Here is a 23,971-nt window from a genome sequence, read left to right on the forward strand (position 1 = left end):
TCCCATGATGCTCCATCATATGCGTGGTTGATGCTCATGAGGTTGAAGGTTCTAGAAGCGTCTTGGAAATTAGGACATCCCCTCATAGGCTAGTTATGGATGGGCAGGAACCATCATAATTAGGGTTTCCCATGTTTGCCTAAAAATAGGTTCATAGCTCCATCATTGTTATTTTCTACTTTAGTTTTCAGTGAGAGCTAAAAGTGAAATACAACATTTCCACATTTTACTTAATTTAACTTGAGAGCCTTCTTCAAACTAATACCCCTCCATCTTTGTCAAATACAACATTGCCACATTTTACTCATGTTGGACCCCTTTTCATACTATTTCCTCATATAGGATTGCTACATTTTCTTTATGGTGGACTTATACATAACCATTTGTCACATGCCAAATCACTAACATATAAATCTCTACATTTTGATAAAAAAAAATTCACCATCTAATGGACCTTTTAAAGGTTTACAAAGGGGTTCTATCATTTTTATGTATTAGTTTATTCGATATATTTTATGTTAAATCATAAAATATTTTTTTTAAAAAAAAATAAAAAGTATAATAATACTAGTCAAAAATTTTATGATAAAAGAAAGTTTGTCAAAAGATATCAATTAAAGCATCTCCAATGAAAGTTTTTTTATAGCTTTATACTATTTGGATAAATTCTCCGATGACTTGTTGTCATCGGAGAACATCACTTTTTTGCTAATTTTTATCGACCAAGATTGAGTGGTCAATATAGTTTGATATGATGAACACTTAACCCCTTTATCTTTCATAATGTTTCATTTTATCTCCTTGATTTAATGTTAGTATTTATCAAAGCAATGCATTGTATTATAATAAATTATTTAAATATTAATGTTAAAAGATAGTATTTATTAAAATATTAAACGTCTAGCAACAATATTTATTAAAATGCTTTGTATTAAAATTCGGCATTTTAAAAAATGATTAGTTAAATGAGAGGGTTTTATAGTACATTTAAATAAATGAGGATAAATTAGTTAAATTAATAATAAAAGGCATAGAAAAGGTTAACCACTAGAAAACTTATTTAATTAGAGATCAATATTAATGGGTTGATGAAATGACAATGTTTTTAACCTAGAATATAGGTTTATCATTAGAGATGATCTTAGAACATCTCTAATAGTTAACCTATACTATGAGTTAATATCATTAACACCTCATCATCCCATTATATGTAACCTCTAACTAAACCACATCTCTAATTGTTAACGTCTCTAAATAATTTTTTCTTTAATTTTAACTAATCTATCATTATCTATTTAAAATGTTCTACATAATCTCCTCCATTTGGTTAGTCATTTTTAAGCATACATTATATTTTAATACAGACTATTTTAATAAAGATTATAATTATAAATTTATATTTCATAAATAAAATCTCATTAAATATTTGATAGAATTTATTAACTAGTAATAAATAAATAAATTAAAAACTAAAATATATTTAAAGGGTAAAATAAAATATGAATAGAAAATAAAGGGTTGAATGTATAAATGATTAAACTTTATTGACTACTAGATATATATTGAATGATCAATAAAAATAAGCTAAAAATTAGATACTCCAATGACAATAAGTATTCAATATAAATAAGTAAATGGTATTAAGTTTTAAAAAATGCTCAATATAAATAAATGAATAATAAGTTTTAAAAAAAACAATTTCTATACGTGCCCCCAATATTGTGTACCCCTTACATTTGAGTGTAATACTGCTTGTGCAGCTCCTGGATATGACATTGTATGTGAGTGAATGGGTACTTATAACACAACCCTTTAAAAGAAAGCTTCAATTGGAAATGCTCTTGTTGTTTTTAATGATGTAACTAAAAATAATATTTAATTTTTATTATGTATTTTCTAAAAAAAAAGTGATACATTAACAAAGAACGGTTTATGCTGAGCGCTGAGCTCTCCGCTCTCCATTGTAACCCACTACAGTAACAGAGCACTTCTTCCGAACCACCCAGCTGCTCACTCCGATCGAGATTAACAATTTCCTTGCTGTACAACACGAGTCCCTTTGACCTGGTGAGAATTTGTTCATTCTCCTCACAAGCATAAACATCAGTGATATATTAGGGTTGGGTTCGGGTTATATGTAGATTTTGTTTTGATTTCAATGTGGTTAAAATCTGGTTTTAGTTTTTCGATTTTACTAAATAGACGGTCGATTTTAACACTCGGTTGGGGAAATCGGTCAATGTGTGTGCATATACGTGTATAGACATATTTGGGTGGGCTTATGTATACATTTGCGCGTCTTTTAGCATTAGGTATATACACTTGTTCTACCTCTCATTCCTATGAGTACAAAATGTTCGATAAATTCTCCAGCAAGAGTTCTCCTAGCACTATTTTCTTATTTTGGACGTATTTTAGTATGAAAAGAATTACATAAAGTAGAACTGAAATATGATAATCTGTTCTCCAAAGTGGATGCTTCCATCTATTTTTAGACACACACATAACTTGCAGATGTTATTGGTTCCAACAAGTATTCTATATATCTGTGGCACTCTTCAGTTTCCATATGTTAACATTTTAAGCTCAGACCACTAGTTTTGGCACTTTGGCCTAAGATTGTAGTTGGATTCAGTTTAGTATAACACTCAATTCCTAAACCACTAGACATCCTTTTGCTCTGATATCTACTATGGTAATTGTAAAACTTCATATTGCTTATCCACCAATTAGTAGCTTTGCCATGGTGAATAGGAGGATGATACCTAAGAATTGGGGATTGTTCAAATTGAGGACTAGGTGGTCGATTATGGTGAAGGTCCAGAAGATGAAGTTACTTTGAACATGAAGTGTTTTCTCTGGTGATCACTTCTATATCTATTTAGTTACAAGCTTGGTTAGTGAGGGTTTAATTGATCTAACATGTGGTCTTTGTGGTTCTCTAGGTGAAACAATAGTTCACATGTTGAGATACTTTATAACTGCAATGTGTTCTGTTTTTCTCATCCATTATTGTCATATCCAATGATTTTAATGGAACGTATAGGTAAATATTCTTTATATTATAAACAAACATAATTGGATTACACATTACTAAGTAATCAATGCTCTTTCATGGATTATATCTAGGGTAATGGCATAATTTGAAGCATCAGGAATAAGCATAGCAGGATGAGCTGAAACATGTATTATGCTTTATTCATTTATAACTAGCATTCCTTCCATTTCACAATTGGGTATTTAGATTGGTTTGATGGTCAAATGTCAATTTTACTACTTAAAATTCAAATGAACCTAATCGTGGTCAAAACCCTTATCTATAGTTCCCATAGTTATCGATAGCGAATAGCGATAAATAGCGACGGGCCACCTATAAGCTACGTAGCGAATAGCGGTAAATAGCGACCGCTATTTCGTATTTAGCGATAGGTATAAAAATATTAAAAAATATATATTATGTAACTATTGTAGCTATTATAACCAATAAATAAGCAAACAAACAATTAAACTAGCTAAATAACTTAACCATATTAGTTTTTTAGACATATTTGTAGCGGATTGTAATCAGCTAGAAGTTAGTTTTTAAACATAAATAACAAAAGGCAAGTCTAAACTCAAAAACCCAAATCAAAGATCATCTAGATCTTCATAGACAGGCTCATCATCATCATCTTGAACAGATGAAGGCTCAAAATCTTTATAAGCAGCTACATCATTTTCTTCTTCACCCAAGTTATTGTCATCATCCTCATCTATTAAACATCTTCCTCTGGAGCTCGATGCAGACTTGTCAACAGCTCCCCTATTCCTGCTTCTTGTAGAATAAGGTGGCTCACATGCCCCAACAGCATCTGCAACTTGACCCCATGTTAAATTCTCACCCTCAAAGACCGGGGCATCTTCCTCCTCTTCTTCGCCTCCCATCAACCACTCAGTCGGATCTAGAACATTTGCATCGTCCAATATAATTGGGTCAATCGTATCACGCATATTGTACCTCCTTCTCAAAGCCCGATTATACTTGATATAAACAAGGTCATTCAACTTTTGTTGCTCTAGCCGGTTTCTTTTCTTAGAATGTAACTACATAAAAGTAAATTAAAAATTATAATTATACAAAGTATATCTAATTATCTATAATTAAACTCACAAAAACGAGTTACTTACATGTTCAAATACACTCCAATTCCTCTCACAACCTGACGAGCTACAAGTAAGACTTAGCACTTTGACCGCAAACTTTTTTAATGTCGGGGCTGATGCTCCATATTGCATCCACCACTCCGCTAATTTAGTAACAAAATAATATAAAGAATTAAAGATATGTTAAAAATTATAATTATACAAAGTATATTATTTTTATATTATTTACCTGGTGCAATTTTTACTCTCATTTTCTTCGCTATCGGGTTCCCGAAGATCCCTTGTGCACTTCGGTATATTGGGAGCTCGGCATGAATCTTCATCTCCTCGTCCTCGTTCAATGCTAATTTATGAATACACGACATCAATCCACTCATCACTTCATCATCATTTTCCACATTCGGATTTTCATAATACAGGGCCGGATTCAAGTAATGCCCAGCAGCATGCAAAGGTTGATGCAATTGGCAATTCCACCTCCTGTCAATGATTTTGAAGACTTCTGCATACTTATCTGCTTTGTTTTTGAAAGCCTGAGCAATCGCCTCTTTTGCTCTATCCATCGCCTCATATATGTAACCCATTGGAGGCTTTCTCTCTCCATCAACTAACCGAAGCACACTTAACAACGGACAACCAATTTTCACTGCAATATCTATATTGTTCCAAAAGTTAGGCGTCAATATAGTATTTGCCGTGTGCGTGCCTCCATCCTTATTTATTCTAAATCTTGCTTTCTGTTGACAAATTAGTAGTGGCAAGACATGTGTCCAACTATTAAAGTTTTTAATATTTCAACTGGGAAGCAGGAACCACTCAATTTAACGTTTAAAGCTGTGTTCATTTGTACATGTACAAATACTTAATTGTTGTTTATTTACAAGAGTTGTGATGTCTAGTTCTAGTATATATAATACGAATTGATCATCTGTAACATAATACTTATATTCTTTCTTCCTTTTAGGTTTAAAACCACATTTGTTCTACAAGCACCTACTCAATGAGCATGCCCAAAAGTTGAAGAAACCACTCCTATAGTATCATACTCATAATGAAGTATGTGAATGCCTACCTAAGTTCAAACCCACTATGTTGATTGATGGCATGAGCTATGCATCTTCAAATACATTTCAGCAGCGTAGATGGCTGAAATGCTGTGTCCAAGATTGCATATTTGTTTTTGGTAAAGACAAAAAAAAAGTAAATATGCTATCTTTGACACATCCATCTTAGTCATGATGCAGAAGTCAAAGAAGGAAACATCACATCATGCCTCACTCATGAATAGTCAAACACATTTCAAGAGGTTTGGTGCTTATCTATTGCAGTATTACATGGATGGCCCCTTGGAGTTTTAGTGTCAGGTATAGCCCTTGTATTTTTGCTATTTTAATTGAATAATCAATCATAACTCACTCATGAATATTGACTGTAAACTTATATTAGATTGACGCCTAGTCCCACAAACTGAAATAAAAAATATGAGGCCAGAATTATATACAGTTAGGCTAGGGTCCATCCTGTTGACAATGCAAAAGGTTTTTAATCTATATTCAACAACTACCCTCTTATTATGTGATTGTTTGACAAAGTTAAGCCTTCAATTAGTCACGTGAAAGATAAGATAATAGTGGCAGTTTGGAGTTTGAAACTCATTGTCCTTGATGTTTAGCATAAATTTCCTCTTGATATAGTTCATAGAATCATGGGTTCTCTTTTGGGTTTTGATATTATCCTCTTTCCTGATATGTATAGATATCATCCTCTAACCTTATATGTATAGATAAATTCTGGAATTGATCAGTTGACTCGAATGAACTTGTGATAAGGTTGATAACCTTGTAAACTATGAATGGAAGAGCACAAGATTTGTGAGGAGCTCTTAGTGGTGGAATTAGAAACTATTAGGCAGCTTCTTAGGTGTCTAAGAAAGAGTTGTGTAATGGATACAAGTGCAAGATAATGTGGGAAGACTCATTGTATTTATCTTATGTGGGACGTCTGGATTACATATAAGGTGTAAATGGTTTATAAAGTCATTGGGTGTGGAAAAATGTTCAAACATTGATCCCTGAAAAGTACAAAGCAATAAAATTGTCATCTTAAGTGGTTTCCTTATCCTTCCACCACATCACCAGGTCCCTTGATCCTTTAATTATTGTGAATCTATTGGAATTTTTTTAGGTGGCTATTAATTGCTGTTACATTGAAATTGTTTAAGCTTATGTGAATAGCCTGTTCACATGATTTATTAGTCAAACAAGCAATGTTTGAAGGCTTACCTTCTGCCTTAAAATATTTTGATAAATTAAATGAATTCTTCAAATTCACATTTAAACATCATGGATACTTCGCATTAAAAAATAAAAAAATATTTCTCATGTCCCATATGTCCCAATATCAGAGAGTGGATCACTAAGATTTTAACAAAAGAGTTCTCATGTTTCTGTGATTCTTGTTTCATCATTCTATCTTTTAATTGGTTACTTAAGTTAACATTTAGGCCCACTCTCTGTAATTGTCCTATGAAAATTTTAGACCAAGTTATACTGATTTGACTTGGTTTGGATCTTGACAGGGATATTAGGTTTTCGTATCTATGCTTTTGGGTGTGTGTATACACACAATCGCACAGGCAAATGCACACACACAGACATAGTGCATGGCCTAAAATGTAAACAAAGTATATTTGGTAAAATCATGAAATTCCTCAGTTTAAATAGGTCAATAACCATTTATATACATATGATTTTCCATGGTTTATGTAATATAGTTTGGATATTATGGAGTAAATTACAAATAATGATGGTTAGAAATTTTTTGGTGATAGTTATTTATATTTCAAAGAATGCCTTGGATACATTTTATTTTGGATTGTAAAAGTTTAATTTTAGTTTAGTGATGTTATATTCTTGGGTATGCCATTGCCATCCCATACCTAAGCGGGTGAATTCACATCACCATAAAGTTACTTGTGGTTGGGTTAGTGAGACTAACATTAAATTTTTACTTGAAAATGCAGAGTTGAAATTTTTACCCACACGTAATGGTTGCCCATTGTAACTTGTGTATAACAGCTTGGTGGGTGGGTGTGGATAGAGGTTTCAATAGAAGCATGTGTGGGATAACCAGGAGAAACTAGATACCCTGCTTATGCTCAGGTAAGTTTGGTTACAACTTTTCTTTCTTTTTATTTGTTTTTCATTCTTTTTCCTTTCCTTTTGAAGGAAAGTTAAAACACAAAAATATTCGGCTAGAAACTAACATGAGTTAGTTACTGATGCTCAAATTAAGTAAAAGAATCAATGCTTTATATTTCATACATTTAAATCTAATCAACTTTGTCTTGAAAGTATATTGTGAGTACATGTAATTTAGTTCAACAACTGTTTACAAAAAGAGAAAAATAAGGATATTGAAAGTCCCATAGTTATGTCTTGAGCAAGTGAAAACAACTTTTCACATAAAATGTAAATCAGAGACAATTATTTAAGCCCTATAATTACAAAAATGGAAGATCATAGTTTATATATTCTTTTATGTTTCTTGACAAAATAATAGCACAAATTTTAAAAATAAGTTTTGTATGTTTGTATTTTCTGTAAAAAGTCAACCATCCATTTAAAAAGTATAATTAAAAGAATCTAAAGTCTAAACTTCAAAAATATAGAATGCCACTCAGCTATAGCTATATTTTATATAAGAAAATGAACCAACCAATAAAAAGGATAAAAAGAATCAGTTGTCTAAACCTAAAAAATATGGAATACCACGTGATTGATAGCTGTATTTCTTTAAAAAGTCAACCAATCGATAAAAAAGAAAAAATAAGTGAATCCAATGTCTGAACCTAAAAGATATGGAATAAAACTCAGATGTTAGCTGTTCATATTTAGTTTATTATGTAGGTAAAATATTCTTCATCTTTTATTTAGACCAGGTTTAAGTGAGTAGTGATTTTGTTTACGACGTTTCTTTAATTAATTCAACTGTTTACAAAAATTGAATATATAAGAAGTCAACAAAGTTAGGTCAAGAATAGGACAAAACAAATTTCACAAGAAAAATGTAAATCAGAGATCATTATTTGAGCCTTATAATTAAAAAAGTTGGAAAATCATAATATGTATATTTGTTTATGTTTCTTGACAAAATAATGACACATATTCTAAAAATGAGTTTCATATTATTTTCTCTAAAAAGTTAACCAACCATTAAAAAAGAAAAGATAGAAAGAGTCTATTGTCTATACTTAAAAAAAAGGGAATACAACTCAGCTGATAGCTGCTGTTTATATCTAGTTTATTAGGTAGGTTAAAAAATCATCTTTTATTTTAAACTGGTTTAAGTTGATAGTGATTTTGGTTACTGCCTTTCTTTAATAACTGTCTACATAAAATGAATATATAAGAAGTCTCAAAGTTAGGCGTTGCACATGTCAAAATAATTATTCACAAAAAATGTAGATAAGAGACCATTTTCTGAGCCATATAATTACAAAAGATGAAAGATCATAAGTTATATATTCTTTTATGTTTCTTGACAAAGTAATGGCACATATCCTAAAAATGAGTTTCATATTTTTTTTTATAAAAGGTCAACCAACCAATTAAAACAGAAGATGGATAGAATCTAATGTCTAAACTTAAAAATTATTGATAGTAATTTCCTCACGCAACATATTCTCATTTACATTTCATTTTAAAGGAAAAGTCATGATGGTGGGTGATAATCATTAATTAATCAGCAATAATATATTTGGCATCACGTCCAATGATTTAGTCAGATTTCACTACTATAACATATTGAGTGAATTGTGTTTTTTGTCTGTGTGCTATATAAAAATTATGGATTCCGTCCCCATAAGGTTTTTATTGTGTGGAGGATCCTTGTACTTTTGGTTTATTATATATTTAACAATATATGAAGACATGTTTTTTTCTTTAATAATTATTACTCTTTGGTGGCAATGATCATTTAAAAATGTGAAATTCATAGCAAAGGATAAATTTACACGATCCCATAATAAAATTTGTGATCATTTATGTAAAAAATAAAACAATGTTAATTTTATTAATTTTTTTTTCTAATTTGGGCGTTTTTGTGATCTTTTTGATACTTTAAGGGCTTAAGTTGATAGTGTGGAGAAGTGTGATGACTGATAATGAAACCCTGAAACTAGTAAATATACACGGGGATTATAATTACTTTCTTTGTTTGCTTCACTCCCTCGTTAATCGATCTGAAGAATTGAGAGAAAAGAGTCTACAGTGAAGGAAAGGTACCCACCTACTCGAATCGATCCGAGCTGAAAGAAGAAATAAAGGAAGAAATCTTATGGAAATTGAAGTATAAGCTTGCGGAGTAAAGAGCTTAGAAAGTGTGTCTCCTGAGTTTGGTGTTACTGGGAATCTGAGGTACGTTCCTCAAGCTGATATACTGATTATAAGTTACCAAGAAAGAAATGGAAGTGTTAATGAAGTTTTATATAAGTTATTGAATAAATTTATCAAAGAGTTAAAAAATGTCGATCCGGAATGTGAGAAATCGTATACTGACCTAATTTAGTCAAAGTTGTGAAGTTTTTGAATTAGTTTAGTTAGATGATCAAATTAAGCAATTTGTGAACTTAATACGTTGTGTGTGTTATAAACTAATGGGATTTGGAGCAAAATGAGTCTAATGGTGTGTACGTGTTGTGGATACAAATCAAAAATCTAACAGGGGGACGAATTGTAATGCCTGGGAATTTCCAAATGCTGATTATTCAAATACAGTGTAAGTTGATAATTGTTGAAATTTCGGTGTATAAGTTATTGGACATATAGCATAACTGAATAACTGATGAAATAAATTTTGGGGTGAGAATGTACAATATAAGAATAAGAAGTTTTGTGGCTAAATGTTCAGACTTCAAAACTCAAGTAAATTTACTTTTGTTTAGTATATAACAAAAAACATGTTCAAATAACTCATTCCATTCCTTTGAGCAAATCTAACATGACAATGAAATGTAATGATCTATTCTATTACCTCTTTCATTCTATTCCTTCGAGATTCTATCCATCATACAAACAGACCCTATGGGAAGTATTATACTTTTTCGTTATTTTCACTATGCGGTGAAATAAATCCTGTGGAAATTGAAGTACGAGCTTGCAAAGTAAAGAGTTTGGAAAGGGAGTTTGCTTTAGTTCAGTTTTGCTGGGAAATTTTCTCCACGATCTTTTAAGAAATATCTCAATGTAGATTCTAATGCACCTTTTTTTACCTTCATAATACCATTTGAAGATGAATAGTTGTAACCTCCAGATTCTAATGCTCCTAAAGAAATCAGATTCTTTTTTAATTTAGGAACATACCATACATTTGAAAATTCTCTAATTACTCCATCATGATGCTTGAACTTCACAGTACCGACCCCTTCTTTTTCTAGGCTGTAATCATCACCAACTAATACAACACCATGAGACTTCAAATCCAAAGTAGAGAACCATTCCTTATTAGGGCACATATGTTGAGAAGTTGTTGTATCCATCAACCACACATTAGTGAAGGAATTCGATGTGACTGCCAATACAAATTCCGAACCAGATTCATCTTCACCATAAGTGACATTTGCTTGAGTGTTTTTGTTCTTGTTTTTTAGTTTTGGACAATCCTTCTTCCAATGCCCAATTTCATGACAAAAAGCACATTCGTTTCTCCCCAAACTTTTTCGTGGTTTAGAATTCCCTCTACTACGAGACTGGAATTTCTTTCTATGATCTTGTCCTCTCCTTTCAAATGTTCTACCTCGAACAACCAAGGCATCTGATGTGGAACCATTCATTTGTTTATCTGCGTGCCTGATCTCATAGTTCATCAAAGCATTCGAGACTTCTTCAAAACTAATAGTTACTTTACCATGTAACAAAGTAGTTGTTAAATGAGCATATGAATCAGGCAGAGAATTTAACAAAATTAAAGCTTTGTCTTCATCTTTAATTTCTTCATCCAAGTTCAATAAATCAGCAACTAATTGATTAAAAGTATCAAGATGAGCAATCATCTTTGTACCTTCTTTATATTTGAAGTAAAACAACATTTTCTTTTTATAAAGACGGTTTTCAGCACTTTTGGTCATATATTTGTCTTCTAATTTCTGCCATAGTTCTTTTGCTGATGTTTCTCTCATTACATTGAACTTTTGTTGCTTAGAAAGACACAAACGGATTGTTGAGCAAGCCATCTTGTTTACTCTATTCCAATCAACATCAGACATATCTTCAGACTTTTCTTCCAAAGCAACATCCAAATCTTGTTGAGCCAAAACATCTTTGACTTCACACTGCCACATCCCAAAATTATTTGTCCCATCAAATTTTTCGACTTCAAACTTTGCATTCTGAACGGTTGTCTTTGTCACATGAGGTCCTCTCCCACCAAAAGGGTTAAACTCAGCCCCTGCATCGTCTGCCATGGACTCTGATACCAGTTGTTATATGATCAAACTTCCTAACACTCTAAAATTAACCCAAAACAGAGGAACACAACAATATCAAAATCACAGCAAGTGAAAAACAGTAAAAAGATAATGATTTACGTGGTTCAGCTTTTGATAAGCCTACATCCACAAAGCAACAGGGACACCATTTATTATCAAACTGTGGAGGTTACAAAAGTTCACTCAAAACACACACATACTCAATTTTCTGCACACACATTTAGATTACTATCAAACGTATCTTTAACCCTCAATATGTAACTGCCTTGCAGTTACTTAATGCACCCAATTTATTAACATAAAATAATATTGCTAATAAATAGCCATCACTAGAAATTGAGCCATATTTATAACAGAAATATTCGTACAATTGCTTATTCTGGCATCGAGTATTGGTGTCATTCAACAACTTTAGTGTAGCTTAACAATCTGTATTAGTTAATGTGCACAAAGCACCTGATTATCTGATATGCAACCTACTTATTCCCTCAACTTTCAAAACATTATCTCATCTTCGTCTTCCTGCACATTATTTCATGTAGCTCTGAAATATGAAATGAAAACGTTGATGTATAGGTTTCTAGCTTTGCATTAGTTTAGACATATTCATAATGCAACAATGATTTAAGCTATTGGGTTATCGTTATTAATCATGATGTCCAAATGAAACTACAACTTTATTAATTAAACCCAACAACTTAATGGAACATGAGCGATCTTCCTATAGATGATGTCAGCAAAATCTAAAATTGAAACTTCAGAGTAAGGAAAACCACTCATCTAGTCTCAACCATTTTGTGCACTTGTTTTGTGTATCTATTAGTTTCATTGAACTTGGAAAGAGCCAATATGTCTTGTGCTATAGGAAAAAAAACAAAATGTTTGGCCTCTGGATCTATGTCTATTGGCTTGGTGCATTACAACAGACTTGTGGGTTTGTATCACTTCATGCCCGCACGTTGCGCAGAAACACCTATATAGTTTAAATCTTTATAAATATATTTTTTTTAAATATAAAAATAGCGTTGTTTTTAAAATTGATATAATGATTCATATGCTAAATTGATATAATATATTGATTATTTTGAATTATATGATAATATATACATCTATTATAACTGCATAATCTCAATCGTTTGAATGATTTCTACCCGCGAGCCGCGAGTTACTCATGAATAAAATTAAATATAATATATGGTTTAATGTTATTTATAGTTGTCGTTATTGTTAATTAATTTTTTAAAATTTATTTTCTTAACATTTTAATTTCTATCATTATAATTATTTAAAACATCAAACACTGTTTTTGATTTTAAAAGTAACAATATAATTATTTATATAGAGTTATTTTTAACTATTGTTATTGTAAGTTATTTTAAGCTACTTATTTGAAAACTTTTAACGATTATAAAAATATCTTTAGGAAATATTTTAGTTAAATTGAGATTACAATTTAGTTTTTGCAGTTAGCACTGCAATTTATCACTTTTAACTATTCACAAAATATTCTTTGGGTTCTTTTAAATGGAATGAAATTTATATTTAAGTTGACACTGTAATGTTATATTTAAATTAAAAGTTTAAGTATTTTATCCAAACGGTTCAAAAGTTGTAGCCTTAAATTGATAATGGTTTACATACAACAACATATTAAATCTAATAAATTAAGTACAATATGTTAAAAGTTAAAGACATTACTTTATAAATATAAGTAAATATATTATTCTGATATTGAAATTTAGTTTATTTATGATTACACTTTAGGTTTGATATTTATTTAACCTTATTAACCAACTTATAATCATTATTAGAAAGAAATTGAAAAGTCATGTTTGTTTCAAATGAATGTGGTGAAAGGAAAAATGCATGGGAGTTTTAAATGAATGTGGTGAAAGAAAAAATGTTTCTTTTATAAGTATATAATGATAATGATATAACTAGTAAACAACGCGCGGCTACGCCACTTTTGGTGAAAATCGAAAAACTTTAAAAGATATGTGATGATAGTGTAAATCACAAAGCGACAGTTTCTGTAATTTTTTATCAATATATGGACCATTTTTTTAAATTATAGGGACCATTTCTGTGAACATAGTTTTAAAGCCGGGATTGCTTATGTAAATATTAAGACGGTAGCAATCCAAGGACCAAAACTGTCAAACTTCCAAACATATTATGGCCAAAACTACAAAACAAAACAATCCAAGGATTAAAATTCTCAACCTTCCAAACTTGTTGTTGCCAAAACCTAAAGCATTGAAAGTTTTGGTTACTATTCGTAAGGTTAGGCTTGCTTTAATATTATATATAATATATAATATAATGATAACGATATAGATATAGATATAAGATATTATTGGTATTTATTACTAATAAGAAGTAGATGGACGTTAAATGGATAGGGTCCAATCGGAGACCCCACCTGACCTTTCCCCTCAGACTACTAGGTGTGAGCAACATGTTATTACATGTTATCACACTCAAATTGTCCACCTCATCATCCTAGTCACAATTTGGTGTTATAACACCAAATGTGGAAATGAGCAACACCAAATAACATGGGATAACACATTCTATTTTCTATTTCTTTTATTATTTTTTTTAATGTATTTAATTTCTATTATTCTAATTTGTTTTATTTTTTTATTTACTTCATATATTTCTAATTTGTTTTATTTTTTTTATTTATGTCATATATCTATAAAAAACATATAAATTAATAAAACATAATTTCATTAAATAGTAAATTAAAAATACCATACAAACAAAAATAAAATCATTGAACAAAAAACACACGATAGTCCTAATAATTTAAAAAAAAACACCGATAAACTATTCTTCGCCCAAGTATTTGCTCTTGATCTTTGCCTTCATCCTCCGTATCACTTCAGCTCGTCTCGGTGGTAAATTTTCTTCGTTTGTCGTAAGAATTGTCAAATCCTTCGATATGCGATCTTCTTGGTCTTCTTGACGAAGGAAATCCAAATGCTCCCGTTGCAATTCATATCTTTTATTTGCGATTTCCGTGTGGGCATCGAATTTTTTTTCATTTCGTCGTGCTCTCGAAGCCGACTTTCATTCTCCTGCGCATGTCGTTGCACGCGCTTGGCTTTGTCGCTCCCCATCGGTCGTCGTGGCGGAGAGATTTCCTCGATGTCATCAAACTCGTCTGGGATCTCATCGGTCTCCGCGTTGAGGTCGATGTTCGTGTGTCCGTCGGAAACGTCAACCGAACCCGAACCATGAGACCTCTTTGATTGTTGTTCCGATGATGTTGGCGTTTTCATCCATTTTGGATCTTTCCTCGCTATGTCCCATACTTTTTCATACTCAAATACGTGCCCCATTTGCACGTGATATTCCTCCATCGCGGCTCTAAACACATCGAAATCATTGGCACCACTTTGACGTTGAGAAGAAAGTTTGTTGTATATGGAATTAAATTTGGTGCATTTCCGGCTAATTTGAGTCCACTTGCCAATAAGCATATCATTATTGCGATATGTGTCACCCTTATTCAAAATTGTGCGGAATTTGACAATTACGGCATCCCAAAAAGCAACTCTCTTCATATCGTTCCCCATAGTTGGTTGTTTTGAAGTACCGCACCAAGTCACCGCCAACGCATGCTCTTCCTTCGGTGTCCACCATGTTGGAGGTGCTTCCGTTTTTTCCGCCCCGACCACGACCTCTTTTCCTTTCTTTTTTGGTCTCCGTTTTTTCCCGATGTTTTCTGACTTCCCCGGCTTGCGTCTCGACAACGGTTTCTTGCGTGGGTGGGGGTTGTGTGACTGTTTGGCGCATGGGACCGAATGTGTTAAAAAGGTTTTGTTGAATGTTTGCATTTTGTTGCATAAATGGCGAGGTGGGGAATTGTAGTGGGGGTGAGGCGGGATTGAAAAAATTGCCGGAATATGGAATTTGTGGTGAGTTTTGGGAGTTTAGAAGGTTCATGTATCCCTCATATCCCGCAAAACCTAATGGAGTGGATGTGTTTGTCTTCGAAGGAGGGGTATTCAGGTTTTGATCCATAGTGGTTTGTTTGTTTTGAATGAAATGGAGATAGATATAGAAAAAATAGAGATAGATATAGAGAAATAGAAGTGTAATAAAATGAGGTATATGTATTCATATAGTTTAATTTGTTAAGTAGTAATTTTTTTAGAATTCACCGTATTAAACGGTAATATTACCGTTTTTCAACGGAACAAAATTTGCGACGGTCAAAAAAATGGCGTTACCATTCATTACTATGGTAACAAGTAATGGCGTAACGCCCCATAACGGCCACCTAGGGCGGTGTTCCGCGTTATGGCGCCGTTAAAGGCGCGTGCCACGTCAGATAACGCGATGTCCGCGTTGCCCATACCCGTCTGTCTCAGCTCCAACCACCGACTCCACTCCTGAGTCGTTTTTGCCTGCTCCCCGACGACCCTTCTCAGTCTCCTTCCCAAATCAAGATGGGGTTTTTCTGCTACAACTCGAATTTTATTTTATTTTTATTTTTATTTATTTATTTTGCTTTCGACCATCACTGTCTTCATCGCCAAAAAGGTTTAAAAAAAAGATGAGTACGGCTCAGCGTAGATGAATCAATAAAGATAGTGGCGATGAGTGGTTCGTTGTGGTCCTTGTGGAAGCATTAAAAAGACTACTCCTTTAACAATCACTAATAAAAATAGGAAATTGGCATACCTCTTCGCTGTCCCCTGCGGCAACCGCACAATGAAAACCCTGGAGTTGACCTAATCGACAATCCAACACAAGGTTCAGTGCCTTCCGGATTCAGTTCAACCTAATGCAGAATCAAGTTCGTATCATTGTTAGCATTCAAGTGAAGGTATCCGTTTAGTTTTTTTTTTTTTTTTTTTTTTTTTTTTTTTTTTTTTTTTTTTTACACATAAAGTAGACAAATGATTCAGGTTTTGTTTTGATCGAGTCAAGTTTTTGGATTAAATTTGGGGTTAAGATTTTTGGTTTCAGTTAGGCAGGTTGTTGGGTTTCTATATCGGTGTCACTGTTACGATTTTGGGTACATCTTAACATCAACAACAATGGCGGAGTAATAGTAAATGGCTGTTTTGGCAGGTGAGTTCAGATTGCAAAAATATGTCTTGATGAACAAGGCTAGTTTTATATACCAACAATCATATGGTTTAGAAAACTCTTCATCTGAAGGACAATGGTGGGTCGACAATAAGAGACGATTTCATGAGCCTTAAGGTGAACCACACCACCACCAATTCAAAAATATGCAGGGGGTACAATTTGCTATTGCATGAGGTACAAGTCTATTGGACTATCTTCCCACACACAGAAGTCATCTAGATATTTTTTATACAAGTATTAGTAGATTGTCCATGTAAGCATTTCTGAGACAAAAAATAAAAAGCAACTTGTTAGAAGGTCGTATTGCATGTTTTGGTCCTAATCTGAAACTTTGTTACAGATGTTTTGTATAAAAACCAACAGTATTGCCTAAATCATGAAAAAAGGTGAGAAGCTATTTGATAAATAAGTATTTAGCTTTTGTATTGATATTAATAATAGTAATAATAAGTAATTTAAAATTATTTGAATATTAGAAATTCCACATCATCGGTTTTGTACACATGACGGATGATGTGGATGATGAAAATTCAAATGGCAACAACTTGTACCACATCATTGATTAAATCAATCTGCCCTGAAAAGTCATTGATTATGATGATGACGTCAACAGTGGGAAAACAAGTCAAGTTGTATTGAAAAAATTAATTGATAAGAAACTCCTAAGGAGGCTCAGACCACATATACTCTATCTCAACACTTTCAATGAAAAAACAACTCAATTTATAGAAAATATCACGCAATAAGAAATTTCTTGGAAATGATATATCTTTTTCTCTGTATATAGTTCATTTCATTTAGGTGCTCCAACCACATACATTTTGTCTCAACTCTCAGCAAATTTACGCATCCGTGGCATCCCTTAATTTCTTCTTCGTCATTTAAAGGGTGCGCTTGAGTTTGGTGTTGCTCTGGGAATCTGTGGTACGTTCCTCTAACTGTTAAACTGATGAATTATATATAAGTTACCAAGAAAGAAACGAAAGTGCTAATTAATGAAGTTTTATATAAGTTATTTTAAGAAATGTCAGATCCGGAATGTGAGAAACGTATTTTGACTTAATCTTATCAAAGTTGTGAAGTTTTTGAATTAGTGTCGTTAGAAGATCAAATTAAGCATTTTGTGAAGTGAATACCTGTTTTGTATGTTATAAACGAATGGAATTTGGATAAAAATGAGTCTAATGGTGTGTCTGTGTTGTGGATACAAAAAGAAAATCCAATGGGGCGATTTTCCTTGAGTCGTACACATAGATTATGTACCATATATATATATATATATATATATATATATATATATATATATATATATATATATATATATATATATATATATATATATATATATATATATATATATATATATATTATTCTTTTTTGGCTTATTGATTTTTTTTTCTTAACGGAAAGCATAGTGAAAAAAGCTTAAAAGTAACTTTTTATTTGATTTTTACTTGAGAGTTGAAACTTCATTTGACCTGATAATATTTGTGTTATTTGATTTTAATGAGTTTAAGACTAACAATATTTTTAATTATTAGGGTGATAGACATTATTTAGGACTTTTTAACTTTGATTTGGATTTGTATATTGTTTTTTTATGACGTATATTATATTTTATAATTATTTTTTATTCCGCCTCGAGGCTTACATTGTGGTTTTTTATGACTTGCTTGTATTATACTTTCAAAGGAGTTTTTACATGGTAACCATTTATCTCGGTTATGAGTTGTGCATGGTTTTCCTACATAATAACAGGTTTTATTGGAAACTCGAATCTCTTTGTATAAAGTTCTTTTCATTGAAGTGCTCATACCACTTGCATTCTCTCTCAACAAATCGACACATCGATGACATCTTCTTCATCATCTCCCTCTGTTCCGGCCTTTTCTTCTCATTCGTGGAAGTACCATGTTTTTCTTAGCTTTAGAGGAGAAGATACTCGCAGAAATTTTGTGGATCATCTCTACTCGGCTCTTGAACAACAAGGAATCTACACCTACAAGGACGATGAAACACTTTCTCGGGGCGAATCAATCGGCCCAGCCCTTATGAAAGCTATAGAAGAATCTCAGATTGCTGTCATCATATTCTCAGAGAACTATGCAGACTCTTCATGGTGCTTAGATGAACTTGCATGTATTATCAAATGCAAGGATATGAAAGGCACAATCGTTATGCCCATATTCTATGGCGTTGATCCCTCTGAAGTACGAAAACAAAAACAAAAATATGGAGAAGCATTTGCCAAGCATGAGTTGGAGAACAAGAAGAAAGTTAAATCTTGGGGACAAGCAGTTGTGGAGGACCCTTGGGGATTGCTCTTTGCACCTCGAGAACAAATCCGGAAATACCAAGAAGCCTTTGCCAAACATGAGTTGGAGCACAAGGCCAAGGTTAAATCTTGGAGAAAAGCACTTGTGGATGCAAGTAACATTTCTGGATGGGAACCCAAGCACATTGCCAACGGGTAATGTTCTTTTTTGTTTTTGCACTTTTTATGCCTAGAATATGCATGCTCTACAACTCATTTACACTTGTACCTTGTTAGCTTTTTATACAAATATAATTATTCTTGATGATGTTGATGACCGTGTAGATCAATTGATCAGTTATGTATAGGTTGAATTTAAGTTATGATGGATTTCATTGACTTCTAATTCTGATTTCTTATTTAACGCCCCGCTTCAAGCTACAACAAAGAAATCCATCTTGCTTTGTTTGTTGCTATTTGAAACTATTCAATGTTTCCCAAGAATATTACTACATTTACTTGTGATGTTAACCTTACAAGTCCTATTTTGAATCTGAAGTTTCATGGAGCATGAAACAAATTACTTTTTTATCAATTCGAGTATGTGTTAATAATCCTTGTATATCCAATGTGTAGGCATGAATCAAGGGTTATCAAAGAAATTGTTGACACAATTTCAGAGAGGTTGCAGTTAGTACCTTCAACTGCAAATGAGGACCTGATCAGAATGGCGGCTCGCATACAACGTTTGAAATTAGAGTTACAAATTGGGTCAGGTGGTGTGCTCATGATTGGAATATGGGGGGTTGGGGGTGGTGGTAAGACTACTCTTGCTTCTTCTATTTATGATGAAATCTCTAGCAAGTTCGATGGTTGTTGCTTTGTACAAAATATCCGGGAGGAATCAAGCAAGATTAATGGTTTGGTAAGCTTGCAAAAAAAAATTCTTTCTGGTGTTTTGAAACAAAAGGAAGTGCAGGGAATAGAGAGAGTTGAGGAAGGAAGACGCATGATACAAAATAGGTTATGTCATAGAAAGGTCTTGATTGTTCTTGATGATGTGGATCAGCTTCACCAACTAAAAGCATTAGCCGGATCACATGATTGGTTTGGTGAAGGAAGCCGAGTAATAATGACAACTAGAGATGAGCATGTATTAAATGCACACAGAGTAAATGTGACACATATTATTATATTGTTAAACAGTGATGAGGCTATTAAGCTATTTTGCAAGCATGCACACCGAGATCACACACCCCTGGAAAATTATGAGCAGCTTTCAAAAGAGGTGGTCTCTTATGCCGGTGGGCTTCCATTAGCACTTACAATTCTTGGTTCATTTCTGTGTGACAAAAATATTCATGAGTGGAGGAGTGCATTAGCCAGACTGAAAGAGATTCCAAATGATAATATTCTGGAAACGCTAAAAATCAGCTTTGATGGACTCACAAAGGTTGAGAGAGAGTTGTTCCTTGATATTGCATGTTTCTTTAGGGGGAAGTACAAAGACAATGCAATGGGGATCTTTGATGCTTGTGGTTTTCATCCAGTTATAGGAGTAAAGGTGTTGATACAAAAGGCTCTCATAACTATTTCAGAAGATGGATATTTTGATATGCATGATCTGGTGCAAGAAATGGGACACTATATTGTTAGAGGGGAACACCCTAAGAACCCTGCAAAACATAGTAGGATTTGGATTTGGAAGATGTTTTAAAAATATGTGCTATGGATGCAACCACGGTAATGTTTAAGCTAGCTTAGCATGATATATTATGTATGTATAAACAATCACTTTTGAATCAATCCTGAATCATGACACCATTTTGTTCCTCTATCGCAGGAACTTGATAAGATTGAAGCAATAGAAATGGATTTCCCGTTAAAGCAAGCAAAAAAACAAGAACAAGATCTTCATTCGGTTTCTGCAAACATGAAGAACCTTCGGTATATGGAATCGATAGGGGATCCTGCAAAATATTTGTTTACTGACCTTCCACTAAGGGAGCTTTGCTGTCTTATATTGTCCGCAGGCTCTCAAAAGCAACTTTGGGAGGGTTGTAAGGTAGTTTGTATTGTTCATCACTTTATATAATTAACAGATGAAAACAAATTTGATCATGAATTACAGACATGACTAATCCTGAGTATACTTCAATTATCTATAGTATTGAAAAGCACATGGACCTTTATTCTGTGAATGTCCTTTGTCTTGATAACTATAAATTTTTCAAAATATGATTTCAATCTATTTGTTTGTTGATTAAAAACCACTATAAAATATTGATATCACTGATTTGGGTTTAAAGATCTTCTATTATCTTTGTTTTTGTCAAGTGATTTATAGATACTTTATTAAACAATTGAACACTTCAGATGATTTCCATTTGTGTTTGTCTGAGTGTGTTTGTGTCTGTCTGTGTGTGTGCCATTTTCCTTCAAATCTTGTCACCTTGATACATTTTTGACTTGTTTGCACTTGTACTCAACAGGTGCTCCCAAGTTTGAAGTTATTGGAACTTAGCCATATGAATAAGCTAATCATGACACCAAATTTTAATGGACTTCCAAATCTTGAAAGATTCATTCTTGGTGGCTGTCTGTGTTTAGAAGAAATTCATCCATCAATTGGATGCTTGGAAAAGCTTGTTTTCTTATCTATAGAAAATTGTCGGAGTCTTAAGATATTTCCACCCATTAGGGGAATAAAGAAACTCGAGATCCTTGAATTCACAGAGCACCCCAAACATGTTAAGTTTCCAAAGATCCACCATCAGAGGATGGAGAATTCAACACATCTTGATTTGGATGATAATAGTGGGAGCGAAGTTGCACCCTACATAGAATCTAGTACAAACTATGTTGTTACTTGTCTGAGGTGTGGTTGCAGTGATCTTCCTGGTGTGGAAGGTTGTGTAGAGGGGCCTTGTTTATGTCGCAGCATATTCTTAGTTTTGTTTCACAACTTGCAAGAACTCCACTTCTTAAGGAAGTTGGATCTGAGCGAGTGCAATTTGGGAGATGAAGATATAGGCTCTGATGTTTTGGAGTTGCCCAACTTGCAAGAACTCAATCTATTCAGAAATAAGTTTTCACAGTTAAGTTTTAGTTGCTTGCAATTTCCTCGGCTCAAATGGCTCGACGTGGCATTCTGCAAAGAACTTGTAGAATTGTCAGAGCTGCCACAAAGTATAGCTATTGTTAGAGCGGATTGCTGTGACTCACTTGAAAGCTTTGGAGATATCTCAAACTGTAAATGGTTGTGGAAAGTCTCACTTTGGGGGGCTTACAAATTAGGTCCACGTGTTGGTGAGATATTACTAGGCTCCATGCTCCAGGTTTGGCTCTATACTCTACGTACCTTTTGAATTTTGTTCTTTATCATATTAATTAACCCAATTGCATAAAGATAAATGAATGTGTTTTCCACGGCAGGGGAATGCTATTGAAGATCATTTTATCAGTTTCACCATTCCATATCAGATTCCAAAGGGGTTTGTAGGGAGGTTCTTTAGGGGAAAAACATTTACAAAGCGTCTCCCACATGTTAAATGGGACCCATATAAAAGGCATATTCAATCTGGTGAAGAAAAGTTTAGACTGCGTCTTCCAGATGATTGGTGCAATGACTTTTGTGGGTTCTTAATACGCATTATATTCCAGGACACAGATATGGAGATTGACATAAGCATCAAGAAGGATCCAGATGAAGAAGATTCTCGGTTTGAGATTTGGCATGAGTCTAATGAAACACGAGAGCCTGAATCTGATGGAGAAGTGAAGACATCTGTGGGATATGTTTCCTTTAATTCATTGAGGCAAACCACATCATTGAATTCATCATACAGTATTATTTCATTTTCCATAAAGAGCAATTGGACTTCGTTTTCAGTTGAGCTCGTTCCTAGAAAAAGTAAAGATGATCCCGTGCAAACAACCAAAGTTGCAACAGATTGCTCAGAATTTTGGCATGAGGAAAATGATGAATATAAAGCATTTATGATCCAAGATAATTCAAAGTATTCTATCAATATTATATGGAAAGCTTAGAAAAACATCTAACAAAACCATACACCCATAGGACGTCTGTTGACTCTTTCCCAGTTCGTATAGTCTGAGTGACTCTGAACTTATGGTTGTGATTACACTGCATACATCCAGAAACAAATTGCAAATTGCAAAGGGAGGAGAACAGATGTCCTGAAGATGATACCATAAAATATTTTGAGTATTGAGAGAGAATGCTTTGTATATAAACTTTAAGCTAATTCATATGACTACACTTCGTATTTATTTATACAGGAAAGGAAAGCACCACCTCTATATCATAACTGCCTTTAACTACCACAATATTATAGTCTAACATAATACAGCAAGGAAGAAAGAAGATGCAAGATCAGAATTAGGTTTATGTTATAGAAATGCTCTAATTGCTCTCGATGATGTCATTGACCTTGACCAAATAGAGGTGCTAGGTGGATTACATGATTGGTACGATGAGGGGGCTAACAGTAATCACGACTAGAAATTAACATTCACTGTAAATCACATGGTATACATGATGTGATGTATGGTGCCAGCTTATTATCACATAATGATGCTATTCAGCTCTTTCATAGACATGCTTATCAGGTATATTCTATCTCAACACTTGCATCATTTTATTTCTGTATTGCAGGCAAAGGACAAGATTAAAAGAGATAATAAATACATAAAAGGTCTTCATCACGTTTTTCTAAGCTTGTTAAAAACAAGAAGAAGCTAAGTAAGGTCCCTTCTATGTGCTTTTCTTCTTTAATTCACCAACAATGTTGAAGGGCCCAATTGTCTTTCTAATGAGTTGCACCTTCTTTGTTGGTCTTGTTATCCTACAAAATTCGATAGCCAGTTTCCAACCTGGGAAGCTTGTTGTTCTACAATTGGATGGGAGCTAGCAAAAACTAACTTTGGAACCAATATCTAAGTGTTATTTGCATTGA

General features: G+C 33.2%; 1 protein-coding gene and 1 pseudogene across 2 annotated transcripts; one reads left to right on the forward strand and one right to left on the reverse strand.

Annotated features, from left to right (window-relative positions):
- The first annotated feature begins 1,925 nt into the window (after window positions 1–1,925).
- Window positions 1,926–23,291, forward strand: LOC145132934 (TMV resistance protein N-like; annotated as a pseudogene). Its single transcript, XR_013718302.1, has 11 exons — window positions 1,926–2,067; window positions 5,108–5,507; window positions 7,166–7,304; window positions 9,269–9,560; window positions 16,718–16,912; window positions 17,526–17,662; window positions 18,497–19,208; window positions 19,629–20,735; window positions 20,836–21,057; window positions 21,485–22,330; window positions 22,428–23,291. The product of XR_013718302.1 is annotated as a TMV resistance protein N-like (transcript).
- On the reverse strand, window positions 3,599–4,905 carry LOC145134708 (uncharacterized). The gene is made up of 3 exons (XM_079069549.1): window positions 4,373–4,905; window positions 4,168–4,286; window positions 3,599–4,083 (listed from the first exon to the last, which is right to left on the reverse strand). Exons 1-3 carry the CDS (start codon window positions 4,725–4,727, stop codon window positions 3,628–3,630), a joined length of 930 nt encoding a protein of 309 aa, XP_078925675.1. The 5' UTR covers window positions 4,728–4,905; the 3' UTR covers window positions 3,599–3,627.
- Window positions 23,292–23,971: the final 680 nt, after the last annotated feature.

Source organism: Lactuca virosa, chromosome 8, assembly GCF_052849685.1.
Source record: "Lactuca virosa cultivar CGN04683 chromosome 8, Lactuca_virosa_CGN04683_v6, whole genome shotgun sequence".
Lineage (NCBI taxonomy): Eukaryota > Viridiplantae > Streptophyta > Magnoliopsida > Asterales > Asteraceae > Lactuca > Lactuca virosa.